Source organism: Aphidius gifuensis, linkage group LG2, assembly GCF_014905175.1.
Source record: "Aphidius gifuensis isolate YNYX2018 linkage group LG2, ASM1490517v1, whole genome shotgun sequence".
Classification (NCBI taxonomy): Eukaryota; Metazoa; Arthropoda; class Insecta; order Hymenoptera; family Braconidae; genus Aphidius; species Aphidius gifuensis.
This window is the reverse complement of record NC_057789.1, coordinates 5,117,910-5,145,908: the sequence shown is the minus strand read 5'-3', so window position 1 is coordinate 5,145,908 and position 27,999 is coordinate 5,117,910. Positions and strand designations below refer to the sequence as shown.

Sequence of the window (27,999 nt, the reverse complement as noted above, 5' to 3'; positions counted from 1 at the left end):
TTTGAAACATGTTGGTTTTTGAGGCATATGAGAAGAGCCAGGCACACACATACACCCTGGGGGGAATAAAATAATATGTATTGGTGGTAAAGCATCTATCTTGAAAGCTCCTCTCTCTCCTACTTCTTCATCAGCCACCAAAGAACTTTTAGTACACCAAGAATCTCCGATTCGTGCAGACGAGATTCATAAAAATAAATTGTGTCGTGATTTAAGGTAAAAAAAAAATTAAAAAATAAAAAAGTTTTATTTATTAAATCTAAATCATATTTAAACTTGTTGAAGTAAAAAAAAAAAATATACAAAAATATCTATATCAAAGTGAACAGTTATTTATTTTTCTTTCTATTAAATTCATAGAGAATAAAGTGTAATATTTATTATTCTGTTAAGTTGGAGGCTGATATAGAAAACACGAAAAAAGGAATGGAAGTGATGGATAGTCATACAATTCAGGAGAACGATGTCAGTGTCAGAAATAATGACATGGACGTTAATAAAAATAAAAATGGAAATTATGATGACGATGATGATGATGATGATGGTGATGATGATGAAAGTGTTAAATACGATGAAGAAAAGGATATTAAGGAAGAGGTTGATGTACAAATTGAACCGACGGACAAGGTGGTTGATGAGACTGGTGCTACCGTTGAGGAAACTTATGAAATAACAACAACTAGACGTAAAACAACGACAACTAGATACAAGATACAAGAGGTGACTAATTGAACGCTTTCTATTGTTTTTTTTTTCAGCAAATTTTCTATGACAAAGTCATTCAAGCACACACAAAAATATTGCTAAACTGTAAATGATAAATGACTTGGCGCTAAATTGTCTGGCGGGAATATTTAAAATTATTTTTATTAATGTCATATAGCAATGATTTTTAATAGTGTATATATATTTTCATTGAGTTTTATCATCAGGACAAATTTTAAGGATTATTCATTATGCTATATTATATACCGCCTCTTTATTTTTCCCATGACTCAGCGGGCAATTAAATTAAATTAATTGACCAATAACTCTACTCATATGAAACATATAACTGTCACCATATGTGCATCAACCATTCTACTGATAAATCGTAGATAATATTTTTCATTTTTTTTTGTAACTTATTTTACTATTTGACATTATAAGAAATGTGTTTTTCCTGAATTAGATGTTGTGTCTTCAACACACGCACATTCACGACAATGTTATAATTTCTAGAAAATTTATAAATTATTTTAAATTGGTGTTTATTGAAACAGACATATCTTGTAAGATTTTAAAAACAAAAAAAACATTTTTTTTTTATTTATTTTCTTGAAAATAATTTTTTTGAAACAAACTGTCTCTCTGGGCTAGGCTTTCGTCGCGAACATAAACAACTCTAGCTATTTCCAAGAATAGTACATTGAGTTAGATTAATTGACGATCACTGCGTTTGTCAAGTGAAAGTATGTTACATTAAATATTAAATTAAAAAAAAAAATACTAAGAATGTTAAAATTTAAATGTAAAATCAATCGTTGAAAGATAAAATTTTATAATATGATTTTTGATGATTTTGCGTCATTGTCAAAGACGTTTTTAGATTTTGGCAAAGTAACATGAGGCAACTGTTGGTTTCTTCTTCTTCGACACTGGTGAAAATACGTTGAGCTCATAAAATTACCAGATATTATTTAGTCGACAATTATGACTAGTATTATTGCCTACTGTAACTTCCGTTATGACGATTATTTTATTAATTTAATATCATATATTATTTCATTATTTATATTCTCACGAATATATTTATTTTAATTTTTTTTCTTTGCATATTTTTTATTTTATTTTTTGTGGTTTATATTAAAACGACAAATGAATTTTTGTATATATGAAACATTGCCCGTGAGACTTGTTCAAAGTCGAATGGATAATTTGAGTTGAGGGTCTGGGAGAATGTGTCATTTTCGTTTCTGTTTCATTTTCAAGGTATACATATTCGTGCGGTTAATGTCTGTATGGAAGCCTAAAAAAAATTATTGAATTTTTGGCTGCAACAGGATGCATTTTTATTCTCTACACGCTTTTGTGCATCTTGGCGTAAACGATCGAATCAAACTGAGATATTTTTGATTCTTTTTTACCTGATTATTAATGGTACAAATAAAAATTATTGTCTGTCAATCATCGTCATTATTATATGATTTTATTTAGATAAAATCAACCTTTGAAAATTTAAATAAAAAATTATAAAATTCATTTCGTTGATATACACTCGAAAGACACGAAATTTTTTTTTCATTCTGAAAGAAGAAGAATACAGCCGGCATCTTTTGAATTGAAAATAGCATCGAGGTCGTAGCCAGGGGCTTCCGTTTATTTCCAGTGATGTTCCAATCGATTAAATTCAATATTAGCTACGGCCCAAACATTAAAATTACTATATAATCTTAAAGATAAATTAATCGTAATAAAATATTTATTATAAAAATCATAATTTTAAATTTTTAATATACATTTGTATATTTTTTTCATATTTATAATTTTTTTAATAAAAAAAAAAAAAACAATTTTACAAATAAACAAAGAAAAAAAAACAAATCTATTAAACAAAATTACACAATCTTTAAAGTTTTTTGGGGTTTTTGTTCTTGTGTTTGTTTTTATTTTATTTTTTCAAATTATATATTGACCGATGTATTTCTGAATTTTTACGTCTACATGTTACGCAAACATAAATCACTTGACGCTTTTTTCGTATTTTTTTTCTTTTTTCTTCAAGCAAAACGAGAACATAATATAAGTAACATATTTTTGTTGCTATATATTTATATTTTTTATGAATGTGTGGGAGGTAATTTTGTGTACGTCATAATATTCTGGGCTGTGGTTAAAAAACTGCAAGCAAGATTACTACTCTCATCTGTGTTCAATGAGGTTCAAGGTCATATACAAATATGACTGTATGATGTATGTCGGCAAACACCGAATTAAATGACTCATGCAATAGACCCCTGTCTTTTTTTTTTAGTAATTATATTAATAATGACATTTTTATAAATATATTTATATATATTTTTACTCGAAATTTGTTTATTTTTTTATTTTAAAAATAGTTTGACAAAACAAAGTACTTTTAAATGTGACTATATGTAATTTTCTTGATTATTTTTTTATTCATTTTTTGGAGGGTTGATGTACGAAGTTATAGTCGCAGTGTACGCCTCTTTGGCATCACATACAAACGTCAGTGATAATTTTGAATTGTAATTCGTTGTTGTTGCTATACAGCATATACGTTGACGCCAGATTTGATCTATAACCAAAGGCGTCAAGACGCAACATTTCTTATCCCTCGTAAATTTACATTTAATATATTTTTGGAACATACATAATACAAGTCTATCCGTATGCATAATCAAAATTAAAAAATTTTAAATGCCCCTCTGGAGACACAATGTATATTTACTTAATTAAAATACCACAAAAATTTTTCCACTGCTATTTCTGAGAACTCTTCGATAGAAATTCAACTTAGACAAGATTTATTGGATATAATAAATTTAATTAAAAATTAGCTTAATAAAATTGATGATTATATTATTTATAAATATATTTTTATTGATTTAAAATAATTTTTCATTTGGCTCAATACAAAGATTAAGTATATGTTTTATATTGTTTTACATTTTATAATGATTCAAAAATAAATTCACCCTCAAAGACATATTGCAAGTAGACCGAGATAAAATGGAAAAAAAATTGTAAAAAATAAATCAACATACGAGTTGAGAAGTGAAAATTTTGAACGCCCACTTTCCTTTAAGTATCTTTCTTCAAGTCAATTTCATTTTCACATCAAACATAAACCCGGAAAATCATTTTGACATCGATGATATACATTGAGTCTCATAAAATTTGTTATTTTTAATTTATAAAAAATTGAAAAACAATAATCAATGCTAGCTTTCTTTTTAAAAATCTAAATTTTATGTAATACAAAACATCAAAGGTTTCGGACATTTGCCAGGGATAAGTAATAAATAATTTATTCATCTACAAATAGTTTAGCTAATTGTGATAATAAACAAATATTAATGTCTATGAATTTTTAAAAAAGACAAATAAATGTTTAATTTTAAATAATAAATTGTACACATTTGTGTAAAATGTAAATTATAAACTAAGGTATATTTTTGAAGACAACTCACTGTCAACAAGATTTCTATAAAATGATTGGAAATTGATTTCATTACAGACTTTATAGTTGACGTGACCGCAAATTCATAATTATTTGCATGATTTAATTTTATTTTTAAAAATCATAAAATAATTTTGCAGATTGTTTTAACAAAGCCATCGTTTTTTTTTAATCCTTCAGAAGTCCCAAGTGATCCAGAAATCTTTTAGCTATTTTTATCAGTCTGTTATACTTCTTGAAAAAATTAAAATTAAAACAAAAACAACAGTTGCTTTGTCATCAAGCAATCCAACGAAAAAAGTAATGCAAATAATCTTGTTTACTAAAAAACAAGTACCCTCAAAATTTATATTTTACAAAAAACATATAAATGTAATGCAAACGAGTGCAAACACTGCTCAATTTTATATTCATGACAAAGTGACAAGCAAATTAGTGACTACGCTTCGTTAATTAAATATAAGAGTATGTCTAAATGTCTTTGATGCATACACGAGTAATATTTTGTTTTTTAGTTGGTCACAATATCAACTCACTATATGATGAAAAAGTGACCAGTAAAAACTATTACTTGGTTTCATCTGAGGCGTCTCAATTAAATGTAAAATACACGATTTGTGTCCTCAATGCCTAGTCGGCGTCATGCTTCACTCACTCAGTAACTTACTAATCCCGTTGCTTATAATCCCACATTTATAAAATTATCAAAAATAGATACCATACTGTATGTGTGACAAATTTTTCATCTGTTTCTTCTGGACACATTTTGACATGTATATTTTTTTTTTCGTATCTATATACAATTATTGTAAACATAAACAAGAGGAAGAGAAAAAAAATTATTATATACTAATTTTATTAGAAAAAAAAAATTAGTATTTTAAAATAAATATAACATGAACTAAATTAATATATAAAATTAGCTTAATAATAAATGTTATTCAATAAATCATTTGAGATTTAAGTGACTTTCTTTGTTACTTATTTAAGATGAAAATCGACAGCTGCTGAAAAAATTTTAGTTGGCGTTAAATTTTAAACAGGAAATACTAATATGTTTCACGATTTATAAAATATATAAACATTGGTGATTGAATATGTTTTCTAAATTTTAAAGTTGTAAATACGAGTTAAATAGGTGAGATTAAAATACATATGACTATATGAATATAAAGTAAATATTCATGTAATATTCAGCAAGTAACATTGGTAACCTGATGATCGTTGGTTTTAACGTCACTCCTAATGGCGTATGTTAGCCAATATAATGTATAACGAACCGTCGCCAGCTGTCGTATTGAAGTCTTTCTGTGACTTGCTTATTTTTCCTCTTTCACCTATTACATTATTTTTCATTTTTGCATTTAATTTTGACACATTGTTCGTACTCTCATTTTAATTTAATTAAATAATGTATAAATCTTTTTTTTTTTTTTTTTGTCATTATAAGTAATTTATTATAGTGCATGTCTTTTATCACTTTCGAGGCAAATTTAGCATTTACATATTTTATTGGGATTTGATAGAAATGGAATTATTTTATGTGTTAGACTTGCTTGTTGATTTGGTTTAATTTTATTTCGGAAAAAGCAAATGAATCATTGTAAAAATTTATTTTAAAAAATATATTGGTTGACGCTTTTGGGCCCTTATTTATCCTTGGCCTTTGAAAAAGTTTTTCCTCTAATTTTTTTTTGCAAACTTCAGCTTCAATGACGTTCAAACGTGACATCCATTTTTATTTATATAAAAAATATATATATAATTTTTTACACATGTGCTTCGATCATGTCAATGATCTCAATGAATAAATAACATTTGAAAAGAATATTTTGAAACATAGAGTAAATTCTTTTTAAGTGTTTTTTAAAAATTCAAAAATAAAAATATGTTTTAAACTTTTACACACGTATACGTATTTTTAACTGTATTTTTATATATACTAAGTTTTGCTAACTAAAAAATTTTCTGACGTTTTTCTGGGCCACCGTCAGAATTTTTTTTACTTGTTCTTTTTTTAAATTTTTTTTTTTTTCTTATTCATCATAAAAATAATCATGATTTTCGACTTTTTAAATATTTTTTTATACATTGAAAAAATAAAAAATTAAATTAAATGCAGTTGAGAATTAAATATAGAATTTGATGATCATTGTAATAAAATTTGAGAAATTTATTAAAGTGTTTTTTTGTCTTGTGTATATAATAAACTTTGTCTTTATCTTCATTTTTACTAGTTGCAATTTTGTTAACTCAAGAGAGACAAGTCAAGAGTTCCTCATGATTTTTCATTCATGGAAAACATTTTGGCTGCCAAGATATGGCGTGCCTTCGCGACTTTGTAATCCAAGCAAAACGAAAACACGTATAGTTACTGTCCAAATTTTGTTATGCCATAGTTTTCTATTTTTTTTTTTTCATCTATTCTGTACCAAAAAAAAAAAAAAAAAACAACAAAAAAGAAATGACCAAATTGGTTAAATATAATTTTTTTGCTAACGAATAACACATGAGCATTTTTATAATCAGCTATTCAGTCGGACAATTATTATTTAAAAAATTAGAGATAGGCAAAGCAAATTATTAAATATATTTTTTTTATGATGACTCTCATCTCAATTCAATTTCAAGCTTGACACTCGTGCCATAAATTAAAATGTCAACTCTAAAAATTCAAATATACATATATACACATGTATAAATTTAAAGGCATTAGGCAAATCATATATATGAATAATCAATTTATTGATAATTCAAGAATGCAAGAAAAATATATACAAGTGTTTATTCAGCCTTGAATTTAAAGTGTCAAGATGAGCCTTGACTCTGTCGTATTTATCACTCATATAAATACATAACTAGTGTGCTAAATGGTTTATAAATTTAACTTCGTTTACATCTTCACAATGATGAGTAAAATCTAGTTTGAATGTTATGAAGGACACAGTATGAGTGACCCAACTTGCATCTAAAATTTGTCCACGCTTTGACAATTTAATTTATCAAAAAAAAAAAAAAAAATTAAAGAATATACATTTTTTTATACTTGAATTTAAACGACGCCATCTATTTCAGTTTTAAATTTCTATAAAAGATCGACTGAGCTTTGCTGAGCTTTAAAAGCTTTTGACAAAAACAATTTTCAATCGTATTAACGCCATCTGACGTGTGCTTAGATAAAATAAAACAGTAGTTATAAATAATCTAAATTTTAAAATACGCATAAACATTCAGGCATTTTTTTTTCTTTTCCTGTTTATCCGGTGTTTCCATTATGATAACAATTCAATTTTTAAAATAAAGAAAAAATGATTTTTTTTAAGGATATAATTATCTCTTCTTTGTTTGGTACAAAGAAAATATGTTCACAAAGAGCTTACAGTTGAGGCAATTGAGAGCTTTAATTCCATGAATGTATTTTAAGTAAATTTTTAAAAATAACTCTACGCCAACACAATTTGAATGATGTTGCTCGCGAGAATCATCCACGCACCTGAGTATTATATTTTATTTTTTCAAGGTTTTTATAAATATTTTTATTTGAATATATATTATAAATTGATTTATTTGTTTATTATCTTTTTTAATATTATAAAAATTAAAAAAAAATATACAATTTATAAAGATAAAATCATTGGCCTGCCTTCGACTCGCGAGGCTTTCCAACTTTAATGATTAATGACGGAAATTTTTCGATAAAAGAACAGTTTATTTGATAGAAAAATTTTTACGATTATTTTTTCAATAAAACGTTGTTATGCAGTCTTACAACCTTCATTTTTAGTATAGAGAAAATTTAACTGTAAATTTGTTTACCCAGAAAATTAAATATGCGTGGGAAGCAGAGAGAATTAATTTTAATGGTATATATGTGAATGAAGGTTTTGAGTCAGGAAATTTTTTTTTTTTTTGGCACCATTTGCCCAAGTACAGAGTCATTCATCATTACAAAAATTTTTGACCCTATCTATCATAATGAATTTATGTTTATTTATTTTTTAAACGTTAAAGTATTTATGACAATTTTGACATTTGCAAGTTTACATTGTGAAGGATACATAATATTAATTTGATTGAAAAAAAATTTAATCCATCTCACGATCAGTTTATTGGTATTTGGAAAATATAAAAATTTAAATGGCTGTTTTGTCTGTTGGACTCTTACATAAACTGAAAGCTTGACTAGTGCCAAATATTATTTTTACGTTTTCAACTATAAACATTATTTGCTACAATTCGTTATTTGTGATGTAAAATTTTCCATTTCGTATTAATTTTATATCTGTTAGCTGGATTATCATAAAAAATAAAATTGTATAAAAAAAACAAAACGGGGCCAAGATGTGATGAATTTGTTTAGCAACATCATAAAGTTCAAAATATTTTTTTTTTTTTTACGATATAACATATTTGATAAAAGTTTCCTTTGAGTCATTTGAGTTACAAGATCTCCAGAGAGCATATAAAATATTATATATATTTTTTTTTTTTTCACTAGACCTCCCAAAGTATTTTTCTCTTGTCTCGTCTTCTACTTTCATTCGTCACGGCTCGTTCTTCCTCCCATTTGCCTAATTATACTAAATTTCACTGTATTTCTGGAAATTTAAAATATACCCTCTCACACACTTTGATGCCACACACGTCTAAAAAAAATATTTTCGCTTCCTCATCGCTGATTTTACTGGATATTCCTCAGTCTTACGTTGTTCGTTCATGTGATTTCATTCAATTCATGGCGCCGACTTGGCGAGAACATGATCATTTTTCTTAATAAATTTTGCAAAATATAATTATTATTAATTGTTAAGTGTCACTGTGTTTTATTTGTTCGAGTGTGTCAAATCCATTGTGTCAAATTTTACTTTGTTTAATTTATTTTGGTCTCACTGTTGGAAATCAAAATGGCAACTGAAATTTATCAGGATTGGAATAAATCCTATGAGACAATGTCTACAACTAGAAAAACCATGAGAAAAACCATTACCAGAACAAGACGTGAATTGAAATCTTTTCCAATTAAACACATGGTAAAATTTATTATTAAAATTTTATTCTTTTTTTTGTTTTTAATAATTTTGCGAATATTTTTGATTGTATGAATTTAATCAACTTGAATATCGATATATACATCAATGTATATTATTTTTTTTTATATTGTTGCTAAATTAAACGAGCAAGTTTTTTATAAAAATTAAATAGTTGCAGAACTTGTCTTTATTTCTATGACAATTTATTTTTTTTTTCCAATAAGAAATACCCACGACTGAAATTTTTTTATGAATAGTCTGAGCCTGCCTCTAATTTCTACGAATATAAATTTAAAAAATATCTGCGTTTTTCCATTAAATTTTTTTATAAAGTTGAAATCTTGGAAATAGAGTTCATATTTTTCAACAATAAATAATGCTTGCCTCATGATGAACCAATTTTTTATTAGGATTAGTTGAAATTATTTTTTTGCCAACTTCAGAATGATAAATAATTCAATATTAATTTACAAGTGTTTAATTTTAATTTTTCATTCTTCGTTAAAGTCATTCGCAAGAGTGTTCCATTGATATTTAAGTATATTTTAAAGCTGCTTATTAAATATGACATATTCTTATTTCTCGAGATAGTCCGTTGATCATAACTAAATCTCCCACACAGACAACTGTCCATCTATTTAATACTTCTGTGCGCACTTAAACCGTGTCTCTAATTATATACTATTTCTCTGTATTTCTGGAAACACAGAGTGCAGTCGTGCACAGTCAGCGGATCAGTTCTTGTCTAAATTATTTTATTTTATTACTAATAATATTAGTGACTGGACTACGGTCTGGTTAGTTTAGTTGACAATTTTTTTTTTTTTCATTCAATTCACATGTCTTTGATATCATTGATAGCATCTTTGTCATGATGCTGATTTATCATTAAATTTTACCTGGCAATATGGATTAAGTGTATCGTTTATTGATTACCAAGTGAATCAAATGATCCATTTGATTTTTAAATTGACACAAAAATTAAAGTGAAAATAAATTATTATTCAAAAAAATAACTATGGCAACTACAGAATTTTTCCAAGACTATGATAAACCATATGAAAGTGTTTCTTCAACTCGTACAACAACAACGAAAAAAACAACCAAAACAACCAAAACAACTAAAACAACTCGGTCATCAACTCGGTCATCAACAACAACAAGAAAATCAACTTCAAGTAGTCGAGAAATTACACCACCCACTATCATCAAAAATGGGGTGAGGTGGTGATTAATAAAAATAAATATACTTTATTATTATTAGAATATTATTATAAAGAATTTATATTTATTTTAATTTTTATATTAAAAAAATAAAACAAAATGATATATATATTTACAAAAGCTCATTGTGAAAGTATAAAAATATTGCGTATTGCGAAATTTTTTTTTGTAGGACATTTGCCAGAGTCCAAGGTTGCATTGACGATAATCCGGAAAACATTTGATACATTTATATAAAATATTTGATGATATTTGAACAGCGTAAATGAGATAGAAAACACTTTGTACTTGTCCTGATTTGTAGCCAATCTATATATTATAATTTTTTGGCTAGGATTGTTTTTTTTTTTGTTAATAAATTGAGTACAACTAAATGACTTTTTAAATATTTTATTGTGACATATTTTTTCTAATAATATATTGATATATAAAAATAATAAATATATAGGAAAAGTGTCGTTTGATTTGATAAGTAAGCAAATAGTTTTAATATTTAGTGAAATGTGATCAATTCTTGAGTATATTTTGAGATCATTGTTGACCTTCTCTGTAGGATGTTTCGTTTTATAGATTGCCTTGAGGATTTCACCCTCTATTTAAATGCAATTTGTCATTTACCTCTTGTCAAAAAATAATAAATAAATAACACACACAGACAGATGTAAATTTTTAATAATTTATGATTTTTATTGTTGCCTTGCAAATGAAAAAAAAAAAAGAAAAAGATGAAGATTTATAAAAATAAATTCATGTAACTTCCCACGTGTTGTATGCTTGTCGAAAAATAAATCGTTTTCTTTCTTCAAACTCTCCACATTGCTGATGATTTTTCGTGACTGAAAAAATGAAAATAAAAAATAAATTAAATGAAAAAAAAAAATGTATATTCAAAGGTCGATGACACGAGTTAGTTTCAGGTCGCGATTGTTTATAATTTAAAGCGTAAAGAAAAAAAAAAAAAAAAATTCTTTAAATTTTGCAATGATAGCAATAAAAGAAAAAATAAAAAATACTTGCTGAATAAAGCATTTGAAAGAATAAATTTTATTCCATGTTACTTTAGTCATTGAAAATTAATCTGATGACTCATATAATGATTGTTGGTATATTATTTGAGAATAAAAAATATATATTTTTATTTGCAAATGTATAGATACACGCAATCTCGTAAGGTCACTGAACGACAAAGGGATTACAAACTCAACCAACAAAACCATCAATTTTTATACTCACGATATAAAAATAAATAATAAAAAATTATTGAATATACGTGACTCTCTTTTCTCTCCATTGTTATCCACATAAAAAAAAAAAAAATAAAACCATGTATCTACAAAATAATCATCTATTGATATTTCGAATTTCAAAACATGCCAGCTATTGTAAATTAAAATCAAAATTCAAAAGGTCAATACATCTTTTTTTTTTTTTGCATAGAAACCTTACAATTTTTTTTTATTATTTTGATTGCCATAAAAGAATATTCACAAAATTCTCACCCGGATTATAGTCAGGAAATTATTAAAAGAAAGAGTGTAGTTTTAAAGACATGCTTGTCATCGGTATGCGAAACGTTGGCTTAAAATGAAATTTATTTTCTTTGTTTGAGTTAAATGCTTAAAAAAAAAAATTATTCTATTTCTAGATTGACGATAGATATATTTAAACAGTCGAAAAAAAAATGAAGAATTTTTTAGAAATCATTAAATCCATCAGCTGGTATATATTACTAAAAAAAAAAATATAAAATATTTTTTTTTTCCTGAAATTCATACTTTTTTTTTCACCTCAAACTTTTGGCATACATTAAATTGAATTTTCTTTTGAACTTGTATATTAATGTTTGTATTTAGACTCAATGTAGTCGACCTTGATGAATATAGTTAAAATTATTATTACGTAGGTAGAAATGTGCTCCTGTGAAGTAGGCCATATTCATGTAAAAAAAAAAGCCTGAAAATATATACGAATAAACAAATATATGCAGATTTAGATGCCAGATGCTACAAACCGGAAAAGACTATGTTTTGTTGACTTAATTAAATTTTCACAAGACCCACTTTTAATTTTTTTTAATTAAAAATATCTTGATAATATACTTTCAATTATTAAAGATGTAAACAATGCTATTTTAACTTAAAAAATAATGATAAAATATTAAAACGTGTTTGACCTAGTTTTTGCTTTTGTTTATTGTTGATATTTATTTTCACAATTTCCCATAGTCCATAAAGACCTGGATAACCATCAATCGTGAGATTAAATTATAGTCTAGACGCTCTCGCTTTTTCCCTATTGATGTTTTTTCCGTCTGGTTAATTTTTTTGAATTTTAAACAAACACATGATGTAAAAAATCGTAAACTTATTTTTTGGGTCAGATATACAAACATGGACATAAGTAGTGATATCATCGTTTCAGATAAACACTGTGATCTCATCGCATGTTCTCGCTTATTATGTGACACTGGTTCGTCTGCTTCATATCATTTTTTATATGAAAAAAAAAATAATAATATAAATTTGTCTTTAACCAGTTTGCATGAAATAATTCTTAATTCATTTTTTTTTTTTTAATTTATTTTTATTGTTGGATCAAAGCTAGAGGTGAAAGTCAATTGTGTGTGTTAAAAAAAAAAGAAAAAAAGAGTGCTTCCTCCTTCTCTTGTGTATTGCCCAGACAGCTATTGGACAAAAACCACACACAATACAAACTAGTCACCATTCACTCGCTAAGCAAAGCATTAGCCTCGTTCGAGTTCCAGTGTAATGCTCAGTATCTTGATACGAGTGGATACGAGTCATTCCAGTGGCCTCTGATCATTCAAATCATTCAAATTGCTGTCATATTATTTGCATTTATTAAAAAAAAAATCAATTTGTTATTAATTAAAAAGAGTTGAAAATAATAATTTTAAAGACATCAAAGTGTCTGAAAAATAATTTTAAAAATATTTTGAATTTAGTGTATTAGTTTATCTGGATTATTTAATTTTTTGGTAAGCTATATGACAATGTTTTTTTTTTTTTTACATAAAAATTTATATTAAAATGGATTTTTTGATTAGGAATTACTTTAAAGTATTTTCTATAATTTTTAATTTAAAAATGTTAAATGAGATAGTTTAGGAATTTCTATCGATAATTTAATTTGATTTGGATGAATGATCAATTAGGTGATTCTTGGGTTTACTGACCTACCTCATGAACAAAATTATAGGTACTTAATAAATAAATAAATACAAGAAAATTATAAGCAAAAATTTATTACACGTGCTTGGAAATTATTATACGCATTGCTTGTTTTTTTAATAGTTATATTAAAATGAAATTACCTAAAATATATTATTAAATTTATCAACGAAAAAAGTTATCAAAAATAAGTGCAGCTAGATTTTTAAAAGCACTTATAAATTTACACTAAAGCTTTTTATTTTATTTAAAAAAAAAATAAATATACTTTGAAATTATAATTTGCTCACTTGATTTATACAAACAACTAGTAATTATTTTTCATATTGAATTTTAAAAGTGAAACCAATTATAAATACAATTTACTAAATTGAATAATAAACACAATAAATTTATCTCATATCAAACGAAATGGAAAATTAAAAATACATTTCCTGTATTAATTTTTTTCCTTTTCATTTATAAAAGTCAATATGAATTTATAGGAAATAAAAAAAAATATAAAATCATAAGGTGGAACACGAAACGCAAGGGTTAACATATTAAAATAAAAACGTAAAACTTCACTCATCCAGACAAAAATAAAACACATGATAAAAATATAAATTTAAAATATAAAAAAAAAAATTAAAACATTAATAATATCGCGTGAGTTTTATTTTTTAAAATCTTGTCTCAGTATAAATCTTCTGAAAGACAAAAAACTAAAATATTTCATACTGGAAGAAAATAATAATTTATACAAGAAAAATTTATGAAAAAAAAAAAAGTTTAATTTAATTAAAACAAATAAAAAAATTTTTTTATTATCAAATAATAAAATAAACAAAATACATAAATATTTTATTTTTAAAATTTTAAATAATATATGAATAACGGACATGTTGCAGCAGTAATAATTACCACATATTATGACCGTTAGATTTATTCGTGGTTGTGAAATCACAGTATTGCTTGTCTTCTTCTAACTTATCATCATCAATCGTTGACGTTTTAAGATTGGATGAAAGGTCTGTTATGTCCTCAACAGTATGTACCATGTCTTCATCAGTACAAACAACTATTAAGATTAAAAATGAAAATATTAAAAAACAAATAAAATATATTTGAAAGATGAATCGTGCCTTTTGCAATAATACAACGACCGTTAAGTTATGCTTGTCCAGTTGCTATTAATATAAATTTAAAGCTCATAGATTTATTTTAACACATGTTTGCTATTATCAAATAAAAAAATTTACTTATTGTCTGAAAAATCATAGCTTATTTTATTTATTTTTTAAATAGAAAATTTATTCATTGACCCTAAATGTAAAATAATTTAAACACCCACCTAAAAAACAAGCATTAAATATTCTAAAAATATTTCATAAAATTTCTTTGTTTGAAACAAAGAACAATAGTAAAATTAGTGGTCTAGAAAAAATTAAAAAAAAAGATGATTATATGTTTGATTGTTAGGGAACACCTTGAAATGTATATCATGATGAGGGAAAGTATAAGAAAAAACAACTTTCAAATAATTCAAACCTAATGATAGATATACAATTGTAAATAGAAATTGGTATGTTGTATGTTGACACATAATAAGACCTTTTATAACTTGTTTTATATATTGATATTTGTTTTTTGCAAATAAAAGCATGTCGTATTATTTTTTTAATTTTAAATAACACAGATACATATACTTTTCTTTTTGTGAGACAGTTTAATCGAATGAGCTATAAAATATTTCGCTTATAAATACATATCTGGATTTGATCATTTAATTTTGTACATCTTCCAAGAAAATATCATCAAGTTATGATTTTTTATTGCACATAAATGTTCGGTAATCAAGGTCGTATACATAAAGTATTTTTCTTTCTGGTACTTGTTGTTTTTTTTTTTTTTTATGCAATGAATTGTAAACATCAGGCAATTTTATTACCGTATGTCTGTCGTTGATGTAGGAGCAATTGTCTATTAATGTTGGTAAAGATGACACATGATTGCAAGATAAATAAATGATGAATTTTTTTTACATGATTAAAATTGTAAAGTGTAATGTGGTACTGTTGAAAATGCAGCAGTTTATCAGTTGTTCGTGTTGTGAAAAATATTCCGGTTATGCGACGCAGATTAATCATAAAGATTGTTCAAGAATTTGTATGTGTCTGTCTGCCAAGTTTTTTGGACGCTTATTTGAAAATGAAAATTTAAGATTTTGTTCCAACTTTTGGGGGGAAGAAAAAAAAAATATATTATATTTTTTTTTTTATTTAAAATTAAATAATAATAATAATAAATAAAACTACTTTGTTTGTGATTTTAAGACAGAACTATTGTTAGATCAGAATCGTTATTTTTTTTCTCTTGTTTATTTTTTATATTCATTTGAAGTTGAAAAAAAATTTACTCAGCTATTTTTGAGTTATTTTATTTATTAGTTAAAAACTATTTGAGAATTGAATGTTGACGTTTATTTATTTAATTATTTAAATAAAATTCTCATGATTTTTTTGTTAATTTTTTTGGATACACACAAGAATTGACATTAGATGGCAATTTAAAAAATTACAAGAGTAATTAAAAACAAGTCTTTTCATTTGATATTTTTTCAAACCCAATTAATGCATATTTTTTTTTTTTATGGGTATTGAAATAAAATTTTTTCGATAAGAGGTAGTAATAAATTAAATCGTATCTAATTGCTGGAAAGTGTGACTGACTCTTTGCCGAGTAAAAATTAAATACAAGTGTTAATCATGATAAAAAAAAAAATGAATAATGTTTTATAAATTAATTTTCATTTTAATGTATCGATAAGTTGCATGCGAGGTTATAAGTTTTATATAAACAGGTGTTAATGTCATTATTGGCAAGTTTGTTTTTCATTGATATATGGGAAATTAGAAAAAAAATGAAAATAAAAAATATAGGCACAATCAAAGACATAGAGCTGAAAAAGTAATGTGTCCAAGGTAGTCATCATCAATACGGGCCTAGGTCACGGGCATCAGATCAGTTGTAGTTGTTGCGTTGTCCTCTTCGTCATTCGCATATATGTACATGTGGATTTTGGTTGTTGTTGAGCCGGTAAACTGGCAAATACACTGGCAAAGTTAGTTTACAAGAAGGCCAGTGGCCGCGCTTATATTTACTATAAATAATCGCGGGCATGAGCGATGTCCAAGTATAGACCTTTGGATGATTGCCAGATTGTGCGAGGAGGCCTCAGCTATTTTTTGAATGCTCCTCTGTGTATTTGACGATGATAGAGAGTTTCCACAACTAACTATCATCATATACGATGGACACTTCAATCCGAAATATGTCTTGACAACCACGCTGTGATTACTCAAACAAATGAGACAACATTCACAATTCAAATTCAATAATTTTATTTTTTTCCTACTATAAAAAGTGATTTCCGACGGTTCTTCGAGGCTTTTGAAAAATTTTAAGATCTAATTTATATCTGTAACTTGCTGGATAATTATATTTTTTTGTTGTTTTGATATTAGAAACGGAGTTTTATCAATATTTTGAGGAGAATTATTTTTTTGGATGATTTTTGACAATTAGTATGGACTTTAGCAAAATATAAAATTGAAAAAAAAAAAAAGTACTCGAAGATAATTTATAAAAACTTCAGAATAATTATATTTAGGTGTTGTTTAAATATTACAATGATAATTTTACGAAAATTATGCTCAGAAATATTTTTTTTAACGGATATGACCTGCAGCCAAAAAAGCTGAATTTAGTCTGCAGGCCACAAAATATATAATATTAAAAAAAAAAAAAAGTGTTCGAAGAAAATTTATGAAAATTTTAGGATAATTATATTGAGGTTTTGTTTAAATAATAGAAGCATAATTTCATGAAAATTTTGTTTAGAAATAATTATTTGACCAACATGATCAGTAGCGAAAATTCCTGAATTTTGTCTGCAGGTCACAAAAAATATAAAATTAAAAAAAAATAAAAGTGCTCGAAGAAAAATTATAAAATTTTCAGGATAGTTTTATTCAGCTGTTGTTTAAATATTCAAATGATAATTTCACGGAAATTATGCTTAGAAATATTTTTTTAACAATAATGACTTTTGACAAAATTCACAGAATTTTGAAAAAATATAAAATTGAATAAAAAAATAAAAATACTCGAAGATAATTTATAAATTTTTTTGGATAATCATATTTAGGTGTATAAATAATAAAAACATAATAACATATGAAAATTTTGTTTAGAAATATTTTTTTTCATGAATATGACTAGTATAAGAAAAAACAACAATGGAAAAACAAATCTAAAATATAATTTCAAGCAAAAAAAAAATCATCATCGTATTTTTTAAAATAAAATTATATGTTTGACCTTGAAACTATTTTCATGACAAGTCTATTTACCAATGGATTTAATTTTTTCTTAAATAAATAAAATTAATTTAGGTGTCACATATAAAACAAAAAAAACATCTAGGCTAAAGAAAACATCTCGTTATAAAAACTGATGATTTTAAATCAGTTTGTGGAAAGCTTAGATCATTTATATGATTTTTTAAATATATATATTTTTTTTTTACATAATTATTTTGCATTGAAAATATGTATATACTTTTTTTAAAAAATATAATTGATTAATAATAATTTCATCAATTTTAACTCAAGGCCTTTTTCATGTACTTTGTATTTTTATTTATTTCAATTTCAACTCTATTTTCATTGTCACGAGTTATTAATTGCCTGTGATATTTATTTGATTGAATATTATGATTATACATGCACATGCGGTATCTCAAATAAGGATAGAATCGAATGAAATTTTGTTGAATGGCTCTCAAGGTTCATTGGGTGGGAGCAATCATTAAATTCAATTATGGCAAGTGCCTCACCCGTTTAATCTCCGCTGAGATATACAGCTATGTTCACTATACATGTATGCACGTGTATGTGCAATTCAAACATGAAAGGAAAAAAAAAAAACAACTAAAAAATATTCCAAATTAAAAGCTAGGCAGTCTATGTTATATCGTTATTTGTGAATGTATGTATATAGTTGTTGGATTCTTGTTGGGGGCCACCGATGATGGATTTAGGCGACACCAACAGGCAACAGGTCACGGTGAAAAGCCGTCGCGTAATTTTTCTCGTCGTTGAATACTTGGCTTGTAATGGCGCTTCTTGGAGGGCATGTTCTCAGCATCCAACTATAAAAAAAAAAAAAAGAATAAAATGTGCAAAACATCTTGCACATTTTTTAATCTAAAAATATATCCCAATTTTTTATATCAAAGTTAAAAAAAATTAAGTAGACAATACAAATTCATACTAAAAGAATTTTCTTTTTTTTTTTTTTTTTGGATAATTTAAAGAAGCTATATTATTTTTTATTCAAATCGTTATTAAAAATTATTATTTTTAAATTTTTATCATAATTATTTATAATTAATTATTAATTCATCATTTAATTCATTTTTCATATGATAATATTTTTTTTTTCCAATTCTCATTTTCAAATTCAAAATTATTTACGCGCTTTTTTTTCCCGGCTGCACTGAAAAGACGCCATTTTAAAAATAATAATAATAATAACGGTTAATGGCGCTGCATCAAAGGGTGCTGTCGTCCGTCGTCGTTTTGTGATAAAAAAAAATAAAAAAAAAGAAGTCTGAGTGAGTCTGAGTCAGCTTGCTGAAAGCGTGTATATTTTTTATGATAAAAAGTGGGTGAGGTTGTGAGATAGACATAATTTGTTGACTTTTTATTTTGACAATTAAAACACAAGTTAACAACATAAACAGACATAAAAAACTTTGTTATTGTTTGTTTGTTTTTTTAACACGTAAACATTTGGCATTGGAAGGACAAATAATCAAAATTTTTGTGAGTATTCAATATTATTGTTGTTGATTAAAATACCGGTTAGTTAGTGCCTATATATTATTTAAAGTATATTGTGAATCAGGAAGAAGATGCTTTATATTTCCTGGTTAGATGATCACTTGCCAATTTGGCAAGTCGGCTTGTTAATGGAAATCAATACGGATATAACAAACCGGGTCATAGGTCGTTAGCCAGCTTGGAATAATGCCTAAACACTTAATTGCCAATTGATTATTTTCATTTTATTACTTAGTCGATAATTAGACATTGTCACAACAACACGTTACTTCAATCTAAATTTGTTTCAATTCAATTAGTTTGACTTGATATTTTTTCCATAAATCATATCAACAACAACAACAACTGTCATTTTTTCTTAAAAAATTTTAAATATATATTTTGAGTGTCAAAGTGAGTGTGTGTGTATGTGTAAATATTTTTATTGATTTATATTTAATTGTTTTTGTTTGATTTACAGACGTCAGCGTCTCAAAAAACAACAACCATGACAACAGCAGCTAAACTTTATGGAAAGGATTTGAGTGAATATGATGATGTTGATGTTGATGAGCTTCTTTCTCAGCTGACTCCCGAGGAAATAAATATATTAGCCAAAGAAGTTGATCCAGATGTAAGTGCTGAAACAAATCAGACAATGTAAACAAAACAAAGAATTAAAGAAAAAAAAAAAACATACACACATGTATAGACAGATGTTATAAATTGTGCAAGTATGTTGATTAATTTAACTGATATTGTGTGTGTTGTATTATTTAACAGGACAGTTTTATGCCACCATCACAACGTTGCAGTTATGAGTGTGATAAAAGTCCAACGGGGCCATTGAATCGTAAGAAGCTTATTGAGCATATCAACAAACAGGCCTTAGAGACACCAGATATTCCAGAACTGAAGCCATATGTAGCTGGTGTTGTCAGAGGGAAAAAGGTTTGTCTAGTCAAATTAATTTATTGATTAATATTGTCAAGTCATAATGCTTGTCTTAATAATTTTATAATATTTTTATAGTGGATACCACCAGTACAAGATAGCTTCAAAGAAAAACAAGCTGATGAACAAATTGCCATTGATCTTGGTGAAGAATATGAACAGGCATTATCATCAGCCACTCAAGATGAAATTATTGATTTAGCTGGTACGTTTATTAACTTATATTTGAAATGACAAATAATTTATTTATTAAATTATTAAATTTTATAGCTATACTTGGTTTTCATTCGATGATGAATCAAGATCAGTACCATGCATCACTTTTAAATTCTGGTCAACCAGTTGGTCTTGGCTGGGATGGTATAACAAAAGCCAGTCAACCAAAAGTATTTCCATCTGAACCACCTAATGATACAGATGTTGATGCAACAATAAAACAAGTACGTGATGATGATCAAGAATTAATTGATCTCAATTGGAATAACATTAAAAATATTTCCGATGAGAAGTTCATTCAATTATTTGAAGCATTAGATGGTAACAGCCATCTTGAAACATTGAGTTTAACAAATGTTGGACTAAGTGATAGAACAGCACAAAGATTAGCTGATGCTGTAGAAAAAAATTCAACCCTAAGAGTACTAAAGTAAGTTTTTAATTATAAATTGTTTATTAAATTTATTTTAAAAAAATAATTATTATTTAATAATTGTAATTTCATTATGTATTTTTTGTATTTTAGTGTGGAAACAAATTTTATCAGTCCAAGTGTAGTAGTGAGGCTTATCAAAGCACTTTTGAAGACAAAATCAATTGAAGAATTTCGATGCTCAAATCAAGTAATTATTAAATTTTATAAATAAAATAATTTAAAGTTTTTCATAAAAAATAATTAATTAATAATTATAACAGAGATCACAAGTGCTTGGTAATAAAATTGAGATGGAAATTACACAATTGGTGGAACAAAATCCAACTCTTCTACGATTGGGTCTTCACTTGGAATTCAATGATGCCAGACATCGTGTTGCTGCTCATCTGCAGCGTAACATTGACAGGAGTAAGTTTTATTTAATTTTAAAATAATCTTATTAATTTAATGTCATATTTTATTTATCAACTAGGCAATGAAAACTTTTATATTTTAATTTATATTCCATGATAAAAAACAGACATACGTTACAGACACTTGATACTTTTAACAGTAAAAAAAAAAAAAATAATCCTCAAATTTTTAGATTGTGCTGCTTTATTTTAGTCAATGCATATTTCGTTTATCGATGTTATTTATTTATTTAGATGGAAGCCAGTGTATGGGTGATTACAACGTATACAAATACTTCTAGGCCTTTATTGAATGCTTCGTAGTCTGTCATAGAGCTTTAGCTAAAATCATCACTCATCCTGCTTTTATTAATTCATTTAATTTATATTTTCATTATTTGCCTAAAGATAATATGCCAATGGCATTGAGGTAACTATGATTCACCCAGTTGTTGACCTCGAGTGTTGAACCCTTAAAAAAAAAACCACCTCCATCAAGTTAAATGCCACTTTTAATTTTTGATTTATTATTTTTAAAAAACCCAGTTTGTCGTTTGAGTAAATTGTTGGATTCAGAAGAGGTTGCAGTTGATACTGGTCTTGATGACATTCCTGCCCAGACTATTTCTGATTCCAATGTATCACCTCAACTTGCTGATACCCTCGTCACTCCTGCTAATGCATAATATTTCTTATTTTTTATTCAAACCAAGTGAGTTTATTTAAAAAACAATCAGTGATTCCCAATTTGACTAATCAATGAAGTAACAATTGTTTTTTTTATTTTTAATAATATTTTATTTATGTTGCAATTTTATTTTGCTTGTTAGATAAAATTTTATTTAGTTAATAACAAAGACAGACTTGAAACAGTACATAATTTATACAAAAAACATGAATAAACTTACGAAACAATTATGTTATTTACTCAACAGTACGGAAAGATCTAACGTTGCGGCTACAATTTAGATTCTTTAATATGAATCACAGGAAACCTGCCTTAATTCAATGAAAGGTACCACATGGTTTTTTTTTGCCACAAACAAAAACAATAAATTTGGGGTATATTAATATTGTTTTTTTTTTCAATTTTTTTCTTGATAAATACTCATCAATACCAGACGTAATAGTGTGTTGCAAATTGTCTGGACTAACAAAAGGGCTTATTTAACTGATTTTACAGAGTATTTAAAATAAAATTAAAATAGTTATTCAAGTCAATCGAAAATGACAATTACTTTGTAATACGATTTTCATTGAAAACTAAAATCCTTTATTTTAATTTTTTTTTTTTAATGAATTTATTCGACATTAAGGCCTTTGATAAACATGCGAATTTAAGCCTTGTCAGTTACAGTGAAGACGTGATGCGTTAATTTACATGTAAAGCTTCAAAATCCTCATTTATTTTGTGCCCTTCGGGATAACTCAACTGTATGCATGTCTATTTTATGATAATACTGTTTCGATGTATACATGTCAACGTATAATTTGACATAATCCTTTCATTATAATTATGTTCGAAATATTACAATATCCCTATTATGAAAATTTCATTTTAATTTATTGATGAATAATAATTGCTGAATTTATTTTTTTTTTATTTATTCATTTTTTTATTGTTTAATTTGAGCTATGTCAGTATATAGCTATTAATTTGTTGAGAAATTGATTAAATATACTCATGTTATGCAAATATTTGTATCGGTGGATAATTAAAATTTAGTTTAATTGATTTCTATTGGTATAACACGTATTCAACAATATTCGACAATCAATTATAAAGCTCATTGTCTAAATTTTTTTTATTTAAATAATATAAATAATACTTTTGAATTTTCGTAGAACAAATGTGAATATTTGTTTTTTATTTTTATACAGGTATTCATAAATATAGCTACATAAGCATTTAAAAATTTTTTTTTTTATTTATTTAAAATACTAACAGCATCAACTATTTGAATGCTCAAAAATTCTTGAAATGCGAATCGTTTTTTTTTTTTTTATATTGCAAATGGTACTCTTTGTTCAGTTTTAATTTTTTTTTTTTTTCTGCAATTTGTTTTGTGTATGTAATACATTTTAAAATAATTTCAAGTTTTGCAGTATAAAAATAAATAAGTGAAAATGGTAAAAAAATATAATAAAATAAATAAGAGTAAGAAACTAAAATGTGGTGGTTGTGGGTAAAATGAAATCACAATAATATGAAGTAGATTACCTTTTGTGAAAATACATCTAAAGAACACACAAAAGTTTCTATAAAAAAAAAATTGTTTTATTATTTTTCATATTAATATTTTATTAATTTTCTTTTCTCTTTAACTCTACATGAAAAAAGTTATTTTTTAAATAACTTTTAAAATAGAATAAAAGTATAATGAAAATTTAAATCAAAATGAAGCATATATGAAAAATATATCGTTTTGTTTTGTTAATAACTATTAAACAAAAAAAAAAAAAAAAAATTTCATTTACTAATATAATTATGTGTATGTTACAGTACGGCAGTCCCGGCTTGAGGTGGCTACATCTTAATACGACGTCTGACATTTACAAAGGTATTTTACAACATTATATTATATTTTGATACCAAATCATCAACAACAATATGTCACGCGATGTATTTAACACTTCTCCAAATCAGCTAACTACTATACCCTTTTTTTTGGCTTACGAAAAATAACAAAAAAGTAACAGCCAAATAGACTTTTGCATGTGACCTAATTGTTACTCCTATGATACATTTATTTTTTGCCAAAAAAAAAAGAAGCATAAAAAAACATTGCCTCGTTTTTTCTGTATGCTTATTCATAATGAACGTACTGCTGTATCGCGATCGTTAAGGGTTATAGAGAAAAAAAAGGAAAAAGTTTTTGACGTATGGTGTGCGTGTTTATCAACTTGATCGGAGACATATCGTCATTATTATGTCGGCAGGGAACAGCTAACAACTTGCAGTTTTTTTTTTTTTAAATATATTTTTTTATTCTTTTAAAGTTGACTTTTATGAGTAAAACTGTATTAATACTTTTTAAGTTCTTTGAAAACTATAACGCACAATTTATTTTTTGAAAACTTTCAATTTTTTTGCTATTGATTATATATACTTGTTGTATCGAAGAAACGTAAGCTTAGCTCTTTGTGGTTTATTTTTTTTTCTCAAAGTAAAAAAGAAAAGAATCGATAAGGTATTGAATACAAATGGACTCATTTGTAAACTGAAAGATACGAGGGAAATTGTAGAATTGTAGAAGCCAGACAGGCAAACTTGCGAAACCACAATTTTACTATTTTTTACTTTTACATCAATCCAATGATTATTGTATTTTTTTTCTTGCTATTTGACGTGATTTCGAAAAATTGGGTTAATATATACATGAAAATTCATACTAAAAGAATATTTATTTACCCTGAATTTCAATTGAAAATGAATGTAAATTGTTGACTAAATTTTTATTTCAATTTATTTCAACAATCAATAATTTCACAAATTATTTTCGTAGAATTAAATGAAGAAAAAAAAAATATATATATGTATTTATATCAAAAGAATTTTATTGGGCGATTGCTAGTAGATTTAAATTATTATTTTCTCCATTGCAATTGCATTTCGGATTTTATTAACAATACATATATATATATTTTAAAAAAAGTTTATTCATTTTATTCCATTTATTGATAATTCTCTTTTTTTTTTATTTTATATTTCATTTAGTTTTATATTTTATTAAATTTTTATTTTACAAATTTACCGTGGTAGTAGGTTTTTTTTACGTGAAAACATTTCATCGAGTTTTCGAATATCCGATTATTATTTTATTTTTATCATCACATGTATATAGAGACTGGCAAATACCATCTCATGAGAATTGTTGATTGATCCAAAAGGGAAAGAGTAGTTCATTTCGTTCGATTGAAAAGTTGATTAAGGCTCGACAGTATGCGGATACAATATCAATTTTTTTCTATAAAAGTATTTTAAAAATCAAAGAGTAATTCAAATAAAAAATAAAAATAAAATATACTATTTTTTTTAAAGTTACAACACAATGAAAGTTTTTTTTTGCTTTTTTTTTTCTATTGACAATATTTGTATTATTTTTTTTTGTTTCAATGCATCTATTTGTGTAAAAACAAATGTTACATATTGCTTGGGTTAGCACGCATAAAAGAAAGAGAATTTTCTTATTTTTTTTGTTATCATTCCTGAGACAGGAAAGCCGTAAATCTTGATAGCGTTTAAAGTTCGAGCGTTGGGTATGACGGACAACAGTGATTTACGGAATAAACGTGGTTGAAAATTTTTTTCACTGTTGTAACAAACGTCATGCAATATATGTTTCATCCTGCTTTTTTCTTTATGGTAATTTCATCATCATCATCACCATCATGATCATTATTATTATTATTATTTTGCTGGTAAATTTGGGCTTTATTATTTTTTAAAAACAATTTCATAGTAAGTGAGTTCTTTTCATCATTTTAATTTTGTAAACTGCATGTTTTTTGATTATTATTTTTTTATTATTTAACATATTCATATCATTTTAATTTTATATATTTTATTTTGTCACAGAACATTTTTATTCCTGTCTACTAATTATCTAACAGTAAGTCATTGTCATTATGTGTCAGTAAGTGGGTTCTTCATTTTAAACAAACATTTCATTATTTTTATCATCATTTTATTATATTGTATTGTTTTTTTAAATAATTTAAAAGTTTTTTTAATTTTTATATGTATATTTTTTTATGACAGATCGTCTTTGAGTCGAATAGAAAAAAAAGGCTTCTCGAAACTACAATATTGGCTGATCTTCAAATCGACGATCGAAATTATAAACTACCATCATACAAAGAAGATGTATTTATTATCGAGCTGTCTTCGTTGCATCAACATCCAAAGTCAAATGAAAACTTTTTTTTTTTAATATTTAAAAAATAATTAATATTTCAAAGTTTGGATATCTCTTAATATTTTAATTTCAATTTTTTTTTTTTTTTTTTTTTATTAATTAATATAAGCAAACAGAAAAAAAAAAAAGGAAAAACAAACATTTAAATTTTAAATGACAAATATTTTAATTAAATTGACATGAATTTTAAATTAATTAACAAATTTTAAAAATATATTAAAATTATAATGATAAATTATTTAAAATGGCACATATTGGACTGAAAATAGAAAAAAAAAAAAATGAATGTTTTACTTGATTATTTATTAAATGTATGAGATTCATTAGCTATTGTCAATCACGACTGCTTCTTTTTAAATATATATATTTTATTCTGCTCACTGACACTATGTGTGCTGAGCGCATCCATCACGTCGACTGATATCGACCTGACAGTGATAAGCCGTAATCACCTAAGCACATTTAAAATAAAAATAAAAAAATGACATACAAATGAATAATCACGTTAAATATAGATATTTTTTTTTTTTAAATTATATATATAAAAAAGAAAAAGATAGACAAAAAAAAAATATGATATAAAAATATTTGGGTTTATTCAATGTTAATTGTGATGAAATAATTTATTGTACGTTTTTTTTTTTTTCACAAAATTCTTCAATTATGTCTAGACCCAAGTTTTAAAAATTACGTACACAATAATTTACGTAATTTCATTTTAATTAAATTTCAAAATTAATTTGTCATTTTCTCAAAGTTTTACACAAGATAAATTTAGATTTTATTATTCAATATTTAGTAGTTGACGAGAAGCTCTTTGCTTTAAAAAAAAAAAAGGATAAATTTAAAAATAGCCAACCTATAACATCATCTGCCTAGTTATTTTCTTTTGTCTACGTTTACAATTATATTAATGATAATAATATATTTAACCCAACAAAATATTATAATTAATGTCGAATTAATAAATTTTAATTATTATATATGTGGTACGAAGATAAATCTGTACATATTGTCTTTAACTTGTCGATTTGAATGAGTATAAAAATATGAAAAAAAAAAGAAAAATATTATTTTAGTGGCATCAAACGTATTGTTTTAAACACGAGAATAATAAAAAATACATGAAAAAACAAAAAAAAAAAAAACTATGAATAAATTTAAAAATAAACAGTGTGAAAGTTGTGTGCAAAGAGTGAGTGGAAATTCGGTTGTCAGATTTATAAGCAAAAATTCGAATGTATGCATGTGTGCATTTTAGTAATGAAAAAGAAAAAAAAAAAAAAAGTACAATCCTCACGAGACAGCAGTGAATATTGATTTTGAAATAATTTTTTTTTTTTCACCAAGAACATGATGCCTTATTGGATACTTTTTTTTTTCTTTTTTTTTTTTACTTGTATGGGCTGATTATATTAAAAATAAAAAAACCGAAGAGTAAAGGATGATAGGACCGTAGAGATTGCGTGTGTGAAAAAGACAAAAATATGAAAAAAAATAATGCTTGAAAGTGAATTAAAAATGCACGATTTTCTTTTTTTTTTTGTTTTTGTAATTTTTATTTTGTTGATGTGGTAAATTTTACTA

The 27,999-nt window shown here is 25.5% G+C and overlaps 1 protein-coding gene across 11 annotated transcripts; it reads left to right on the top strand.

Moving 5' to 3' along the window:
- The first annotated feature begins 26 nt into the window (after window positions 1-26).
- LOC122848554 (tropomodulin) lies at window positions 27-27,923 on the top strand. 11 transcript variants are annotated; one of them, XM_044146705.1, is made up of 10 exons: window positions 27-216; window positions 394-720; window positions 19,977-20,129; window positions 20,279-20,446; window positions 20,528-20,654; window positions 20,720-21,095; window positions 21,192-21,288; window positions 21,362-21,509; window positions 22,429-22,508; window positions 23,997-24,054. In XM_044146705.1, exons 2-9 carry the CDS (start codon window positions 427-429, stop codon window positions 22,503-22,505), a joined length of 1,440 nt encoding a protein of 479 aa, XP_044002640.1. In that variant the 5' UTR covers window positions 27-216; window positions 394-426; the 3' UTR covers window positions 22,506-22,508; window positions 23,997-24,054. The 11 variants fall into 11 exon arrangements, 7 of the variants coding, with proteins under 7 accessions (XP_044002640.1, XP_044002639.1, XP_044002642.1 ...); XM_044146707.1 differs by lacking the exon at window positions 22,429-22,508 and adding an exon at window positions 26,256-27,923 and having other exon boundaries at window positions 121-216; XR_006373465.1 differs by lacking the exon at window positions 27-216 and adding an exon at window positions 26,256-27,923 and having other exon boundaries at window positions 270-720; window positions 22,429-22,555.
- The last annotated feature ends 76 nt before the right edge of the window (window positions 27,924-27,999 follow it).

Coding starts and splice junctions, on each gene's coding strand:
- LOC122848554 (XM_044146705.1), top strand. CDS start 427: ATGGAAGTGATGGATAGTCATACAATTCAGGAGAACGATGTCAGTGTC. Junction 721..19,976: donor CTAGATACAAGATACAAGAG/GTGACTAATTGA, acceptor TTTGATTTACAG/ACGTCAGCGTCTCAAAAAAC. Junction 20,655..20,719: donor TGAAATTATTGATTTAGCTG/GTACGTTTATTA, acceptor TAAATTTTATAG/CTATACTTGGTTTTCATTCG.